This window comes from Vipera berus, assembly GCF_964194415.1.
Source record: "Vipera berus genome assembly, chromosome: 3".
NCBI lineage: Eukaryota > Metazoa > Chordata > Lepidosauria > Squamata > Viperidae > Vipera > Vipera berus.
Genome location: NC_138204.1, coordinates 116038426 through 116046542, shown reverse-complemented (window position 1 = coordinate 116046542; position 8117 = coordinate 116038426). Strand labels below are relative to the sequence as shown.

Genomic DNA, 8117 nt, shown 5'->3' with positions numbered 1-8117 from the left:
ATTTGGAGTAATTTACTATCTGATGAATGCTTCTGCCTTCTAGCCAATTTTGTTAGCATTACAAGGTACTACCAAACTGATCTGGGGCTTCTGTAGACTAACATGCTCTCCTACAATGTGTTATGCAGTCCGTATGTAATGTGTGTACTAGTTAAATCGGTTAATCCAAAGTAATTTGGATTTGGCCTGCAACTTGGATTAATTAATGGGCTGTTGAGCAAACATGGCTTCTTGTTCTGTTCCTTTAAAATAGATACGGTTAGTACCCCACATTAAGCACCTTTTGTTCCACTGGCCGAGATTGAAGAATATCCGTTATCTACCCTGAAAAAGTCCCGTTCCTTTCGCGCATTCGTGCGGCCAATACGCAGCTGGCCCACAAGCAGTACCAACCAATAAGCCACGGGTCTTCAAACTCGGCCCTTTTATGACTCATGGACTTCAACTCCCAGAATTCCTCAGCCAGGCATGCTGGCTGAGGAATTCTGGGAGTTGAAGTCCATGAGTCATAAAAGGGCCGAGTTTGCGGCTGCCGATCGAGGCCCCTTCTTGCCTTAGAGAGGCTAGACGCGACGGCGAAACTACGTCGATGCTTTCGCTTTTTGCGTTTCGGCCTGGCGCTCGGTTCCCCTCCGCGAGGCTGGGTAATGGCGGCCGGAGGGCAACTGAGCTCGGTGCCCGAAGTGGAGCTGGACCCCGACGGCACTTTCAAATATATCCTGGTGCGGGTACAGCGGGGGGCTGATGACCACCGCGACATTGTGAGGGGCACTGCGGACGCCGAGTTCCACAGTGAGTGGAGCTGCCAGCTGGACCGGACCCAGACAGTGGCTTAACAGTGGCGGGGGGGGGGGGAATGTGAAGTCGGCACCGTTCAACGTGAAATTAGGAAGCCGGGATAGCACTAAAGAAATTTTGTTTTGAAAACTTACACGTATGACTAAGGAGTGGTCTCTGAAAACGTTAGTTCAGGGTTAAACCTGGGTCAGATCCGCTGTCAGATTTCGCGGGGACAGCCAAGCCTAGTTCAACCATAATGTTCCGTTTGCTTTCCTTTTAAGTAGGGTTTGTGGAACACCCCCCCCCCCGCCCTTATGTTTTAGTAATAGATGAACTAGACCAGGGGTAGGCAACCTCGGCTCTTTTATGACTCAAGGACTTCAACTCCCAGAATTCCTGAGTCAGCTCTGCTGACTCAGGAATTCTGGGAGTTGAAGTCCTTGAGTCATAAAAGAGCCGAGGTTGCCTACCCCTGAACTAGACCAATACAGGAACTTGAATCCTGAGTTTGTATGCAGTGTGAATTCAGCATGTTGAAATAACTTGTTTCAGCTATGCCTTTGAGCTTTTGCATTTCGAATCTGGAGAAAAGCACATTGTTCTATCTCTTTTATTTGGATTATAGGATAAATCTAAATGATGATGCTTTAGTCTAAATGCCACGCTTTCTTTTTCCACAAAACCTTAAGTACATGGGTTGCTATTTTCATTTTTACAAATAAACCACTTTATTCTTTTTTACCACTCTATTTTGTTTGTGGGCAGAGAAAGCCAAAAAAAACCATTGTCACTCGTTTTTGGCATTCAGTTTTGGCATTTCTTCACCCTTTTGGCATCTACAAGATGAGGATAGTCTATGTTCGTTTATAATAATGAATCCTTTCCAGACATAAATATGTTCGAAACTACTTGCATGAATACTATAGTTCAGGCAAGGTAGAGTTTTTATAGAGTTCCTACAATGTTTACATTTCTCAGATCCTTGTTTTATATACTCTTGATATTCTGCTTAGCTTCTATTTTATATTACAGATCACATATTTGAAAAAGTAAATCCTGAAATGGAAAAGCTAGGCTTTGTATGCAAGTGTCTTGGAGGAGGAAAAATTGAACATAACAGCAAAGACAAGAAAATCCGTGTATTTGGCCTTTCTACAGTTAAGTGCTGCTTACATATGCTGCCCAAATATGACAATTTAATTTGCATATTAAGATTAGGTTGTTTATAAATGTATTGCTATTAATTCACAAGAAGGAACAGTAATAGATTTGAAGATGAGGTTTCTGTAACTCTCAGCTGTCCTCAAATATGTACCATCTTTCATGTTAAATCATTGCTTGTAGAATTTTTATTGAGTTCACACATTTCCAATTCTGCTGATTGCAAAACTGCAACAAAAACTCCAAACAAAAACATAATCTAAATTACATAGTATCCAGAATAGGCATAATGAATCCAGAATCTATTTTTATTGCTTTCTGTTCTGAAGAGATCTTGGGGACACAGGAGTCATTCCTAGTTTAGGGAAAATCTATTTATGATGCATCATAGAAAACACAAAAAATTACAGAATACAGCTGTTTGATACTATTGGTTGTTCTTCAGTTTTATTTAAGAAATTAATGTACTTGTTTATCATTTATATAAATTTGTATAGCTGCCCATCTCACAAAAAGGTGACTCTGGGCAACACTGAACAATCATAAATAATCTGCTTTGAGTTCTGTCATAAGTTGCTTTGAGCAAACTTGTTCTGTCATAAGTTGTCTGCTCTGAGCAGGTATTATTAGGAATAAGTATATTTGGAAATAATCGTGCTCAATAGCTATAGCAGAACGGAGTAAAATATTTTTGAGTCTTTTCCCATCCTTTTATTCTATGATTCCATGACACTAGAAATCTTTTCTTCTTACAGGGATATGGTAAAGCTGATCATTCTGCAACTGTTGAAATACTGAAGAGAACTTATAAAGATTATGAAATTAGCTGGTCAGATGACAAGAAATAAAATTGTATAATCTAATATAAATCTGAATCTTTTCAAGATAGTACACACTTAATTCTAAGCTCCCATGAAACATAATGAGTGCATTTAGCCTATACTGAATAAAAAAAATAGTATATGAATGGGTTGGTTCATGTTTTAAATAACGGGATCACATCTTGTTGACAGCATTTGAATTTCTTTGAAATCTATACTGTACTTTATTTCCAGTTTACATTGCCATAAAGATAATTTTGATGCAGGCCCTCTTTAAGCATTTTTAAGGAATAAAGTTTCATTCAAGTCAAGCTTTCTTTGAGGACTTCATGAACATTGGTAAATATTTCCATTTTTGTTGATAAACTGCCAAATCAAAGACAGAATGAACACATGATCTTTGATAATTCATCCAGTTTCAATATTTAGTTTCAATAAATTCATGGAAATTATCTTGAATATACCTAATACTTGTATTTCCAGACTCTAAATTAGGGATATACATCTTTTTCAGGTACTCCTTCCCTAAAATAAGGCAATTTTAGAGCCTTATTTGGGAAAATCAAAATTGTATATATGACAATTTAATGTATTAATACTGTTTCCCCGAAAGTAAGGCCTACCCCGAAAATAAGCCTAGCTTGATCTTTGGGGGTGGGTCTAATATAAGCCCTATCCCAAAAATAAGCCCTAGTTTGGGGGCAAGGCACACACCTAAAAATCAAGCTAGGGCAGGGGTGGGGGGTTAGAGCTACCCCACATGCCCCGCACCCACTTATCTGGCAGCCAGGCTTTTCCTCACCAGCCCATTTCTTCTTCTGTGGCGTCTTCTGCATCCAGGCTTGCATTTCGCAGTCTCAGGCCTTTCCAGAAGGCCACTGCAGCCGAGAACCGAGCTATGGATTCAATCCATAGCTCGGTTCTGCAAGACCTGTGCAGTCGAGAACCAAGCTATGGATTGAATCCATAGCTCTGTACTCGGCTGCAGAGGCCTTCTGGAAAGGCCTGACTGAAAATGCAGGCCAGAATGCAGCTGCAGAATGAAGCTGCTCCTTCAGTCAGAAGAAGTGGACCGGCTGGGCAGAGCTGTCAGTGTCAGAGGTGAGTATAAAAGACAACCCCCCCAAACTAAGATCTGGTGCATCTTGGAGGCAAAAAAAAAATAAGACCCGGTGTTATTTTCAGGGAAACACAGTATTTTAATTTAGAAGGGGCACTTGAGCCATTTAGGTAGCATTGACACACTGGCAACTGCAGGTGCTGGATATAAATTCTCCTGTGGGCAATTATATGACATAATTCTCTTGTCATCCAATCCCAGAGCAATTTAAAAATATTTAAATAGTTAAAAACATTAAGATATAGATTGTGCTTTGATGACATACGTTTAGTTACAATTTACTCAGTTGTGGTTTTGTACTTGTACCATAAAGATAACCATATGAATTGGATTCATAATACATGCTAGATTGAAAAGGCATTTAACGAGGTTCATTGCAAACATAATCACAGTGTAACTCTTTACAACTAATGTTTCATTAAAAAAATCCCTGTGCATGACAAGACACATCAACCATGGAAGGATTAGATCTACTTCACTATTTGAATGAAGACCATGAATTAAATTGTGCTGAAATAGAATTTTTACTGTGATTCTTCATTTGTTATCTGAACACAAAAAAATGGAATTAATTTATGGTAACATTCAGCTTCTAGCACAGGGGTGTCAAACGCAACATCACATGACGTGTCTCGACATAGCGTGACTTTCCATTTTTGACAATGGGATAGGTGCGGTTTTGGCACTGCCTGCAGGCCAGCAGTTTGACACCCGTTCTAGCATGACGCATACACCTGCTTGGTTTTACTGCTGTGAATTGTTAGAAAAGTCAAAGGTAAGCATGCTTCATAAGCTATTGCTTATGAATGCGGACTAACAAGGAAAGCAAGAGATAGAACAAGTGAAAATCAGAGGAAAGTATGAGACGAGCTTCAAAAAAAAAGGGTAACATCTGGAAAGAAAATATAATGGAAATATGGTTGCTGGTTTCTAGCGGTAAGGAGAAAATTATAAGAGCCAATTTGACCTCAGTTAAAGTTCTCAACTAGAAATAGGGAGACCTGAATTCTAATCCTGAGTTAGCCACAGCAGGCAACTGGGTGACTTTGAGCCAGTCACTCTTAGCCCTGGGATGAAGCAACAGCAAAGCACTATCCATATTGTTTCCAAGAATCAATCAACAATAAAAATGATACCAAGAGAGGTCAAAAAAACCACCCAAGGAAAAAAGGGATAGCATGTAGAGCAGGGGTGTCAAACTGCCAGCCCGCAGGCCGGATGAGTCATCCCAAAACCACGCCCACCCCATTGCCAGCAATGGAGAAAAAGCTCCAATACATTGCACGACGTCACGTGATGTCGCAAGTTTGACATGTTTGTTGTAGAGGGAGACTGCTTACCCCATGGTAATATAAAGAAAATAAGCTTAAATTTCTCTCGTATGTAATTTACCCATGGTATTTCAGAGATGGAATGTACAATGAATTTAGAATTTTTAAAGCATAGAATAATGCTGTTCCTATTTTGCTTTTTTGAAGCAGCTTCCTTAGTGTCTTAGACTAGATGAATCTTTATGCCAGTAAAAATTGAGATAATTTTGATAAGTGATTGATGTATTAGAGGGAAAGATATTATAAATGTAGTATCAGTCTTAGATAAATTATTATCAAACTAGGTCCATAAAAGAATGCAGTCTTAGACATTCATGGGAAATGACTGCTAGACAAAATCAAGGTAAAAAATATTCTTATGTGGTACATACCCTGCACAAATAATTATAATACAGAGATGAGAAAACATGGTAAATGAAAAAAGTTATGGTATAAGTAAAGTTAAATGTAATTACAACACCTAGTAATTACAAAACCTCTGATAACAGAAAATACATATTTAATAATATGCTGAGCCAACAGGAATTGGCTAACAGGAATTGTTAAATGTTAGTTTAATAATGAAACGCTTGAGCCCCTTCTCAATAACTTTAACTGTTTGAGATTTAAATATATTCTTCTTTTCTATGAAACTTGTAAAAAGGTGGACCCCTCCTCCACACCCAAAATAATGTGCTTTGCTAGCTAAAAATATGGTGCCCTTTCTTGCCAATAAACTTGAAAGTGCATCATGGAAAGCTTCATAGTAATTAGGATTATAAATAGTTTCTGATGTAAGTATGAGATCATATTTTACTAAAGGCTTGGTATTATTTAAAATAAATTTACTAAATTCTGACCATTCCCCAGAAAAAAACTTGCATTTAGATAGAAAATCTTGGGTGAAGTCTTTTTTCCTAAATTGATTTAGGTGAAATTGGGTATCGTCTTCACAATCATCATCTTGAGAACAATTAGCCAGCACGTTCGGCATGGTGATTTCTTCAATTACTGAACTGTTATAATCTTGAAAATGAACTTCTTTGGCATTTCCTTTTAGTGCAACTATTCCCAACAGACCAGCTCCACACCCAAAGTCCAAAACTGACTTCTGTGCAAACTGAATGTCAGTTTCTGATAAATAATCCATGAGATCAAAAGTGCATTCCCAAATCTTTAAACCTCCTTCATAGACACCTGTAATTAGGTCAGATTGAGGAGAAATGTTAGGCATAATATTTTCTCTGACAGAATTTCCTGGGAGTGCAGCCTCCACCACAGAAATATTTGCATAGTGAATGCCTGGTAAAGTTGCAATAATTTTGCTCTCAAGGACTTTACTGATATCTTTAGGAATATCATGTACCTTGGCAGATTTGGGACAGGGCTGTTGCCTCAACAAACTTGAGTCAGGGCTTTCATTCAAAGTATTGTGGTCTGATATATTAGCAGTGGTTCCAGATAAATAGTAATTTAATGTATTTTCTTCTGAGGTAATCTTATTGCTGTTTTCTGAAACGTCGCCTTGATTATTCAATAGGACCATTTCCTGCTGTAGCTTTTCATTCTCAGCAGTAGTATCTGTTCTGTTTTCTGTTATTTGGTCTACAGAGAAGTTGAATTGAAATTCCATTGTCTTGAGAAATAAACAGGAAAAAAAGTTTATGTTTGATGTATTAATAAGCAAACATATACTGATTATGGTTGTGCGTCAAAAGAAACGTACAAATCTTATTCTTAAAGTGACATTAACTTCTATCCAGTTATAATTTACCCTATTTCTAATATCCTTACAAATGTATATACAGCATATAATATTCTACTGTATATTGTTTCTTAACAATACTCATAAATGCTTACACTATCCGGTTACGGCTTCGTGGGTTGCCCAGAGAGACAGCAATCTTTGTTGTTCAGAAAAAGATATACCAGATTTGAGGCAAGAGTAATTTGCCCCCAAATCTGATCCAGTTTCAAGAGTCTCTTTCACAGCGTTTCCATGGGAAAAAGGAACCCAGCGTGGCTAAAGCTGATACACCAGGGGTCTTCAAACTTGGCCCTTTTATGACTTGTGAACTTCAACTCCCAGAATTCCTCAGCCAGGCACACTGGCTTAGGAATTCTGGGAGTTGAGGTCCACAAGTCATAAAAGGGCCAAGTTTGAAGACCCCTGTGATACACCGAGTGCTTCGCTGCCTCGTACTATTTACCGGTACTTGATTGATTATGCAACTCCCCCTCGCTCCCCCCCCTTTTTTTTCCTTCCAAGAGCGCCCTAATTCCCACACAATACAGGATCCTTTCCTTCCAACCTCGTGAATGGTGGCGTTGGCGGACTCGGAAAAATTGAACTTCGCACGGGAGGAGGAAGCCTCTCTAGGCTCACGGCCGGGCAGCCGATCGACTTAGCGGAGAAGCTCGCCGGCGGCTGAATAATAAGCTAAACCTCACGCTGCCCGGCGGGGTTTCGCTTTCCAAAGAGTTTCCAGAGCGGCTCCGTCGCAGGACTAGCCCGCCCTTGAGTTCGCTCTATGGTCGCCGCGGTGTTTGATGGGAATCGCCCTGAGCGGAGGGGGAGGGAGGGAAGAGGAGGACCTTCGTTTCTGGCGGCAGATACGGAGTGAGCGGCATGGCTCAGGCCGAGCCTGAGAAGATCTCGCTGTTGTCCGAAGTGGAGGGCTGGGATCCAGAGGCGTGCCGTCGCCAGCTCTCCGACGCCCTGCCGCGCCTTTTCATATCCTTCTCAATTGCAATAGCCGAGGCGCGGGAGCAATTGGGAAAGGTGTCCCCGCCCCTTCCTTTAATTCAGGGGTTCCCAGCCGGGGGGTGCGAGACGATATTCGAGGGGGGGGGGCGGGTGCGAAAACTTGGGTTTTCAGAATTATAGTATACCTAATTCATTGCTGCTGTTTAAGGGGTGGCTCT

At 40.2% G+C, this 8117-nt stretch overlaps 1 protein-coding gene and 1 pseudogene across 2 annotated transcripts; one reads left to right on the top strand and one right to left on the bottom strand.

Annotated features, from left to right (window-relative positions):
* Window positions 1–589: 589 nt before the first annotated feature.
* LOC308667072 (14 kDa phosphohistidine phosphatase-like) lies at window positions 590–3090 on the top strand (annotated as a pseudogene). Its single transcript, XR_014028825.1, has 3 exons — window positions 590–792; window positions 1813–1937; window positions 2697–3090. The product of XR_014028825.1 is annotated as a 14 kDa phosphohistidine phosphatase-like (transcript).
* Window positions 3091–3342: 252 nt separating this feature from the next.
* On the bottom strand, window positions 3343–7721 carry METTL18 (methyltransferase 18, RPL3 N3(tau)-histidine). Its single transcript, XM_081326150.1, has 2 exons — window positions 7505–7721; window positions 3343–6828 (listed from the first exon to the last, which is right to left on the bottom strand). Exon 2 carries the CDS (start codon window positions 6823–6825, stop codon window positions 5743–5745), a length of 1083 nt encoding a protein of 360 aa, XP_081182276.1. The 5' UTR covers window positions 6826–6828; window positions 7505–7721; the 3' UTR covers window positions 3343–5742.
* Between the last annotated feature and the right edge of the window lie 396 nt (window positions 7722–8117).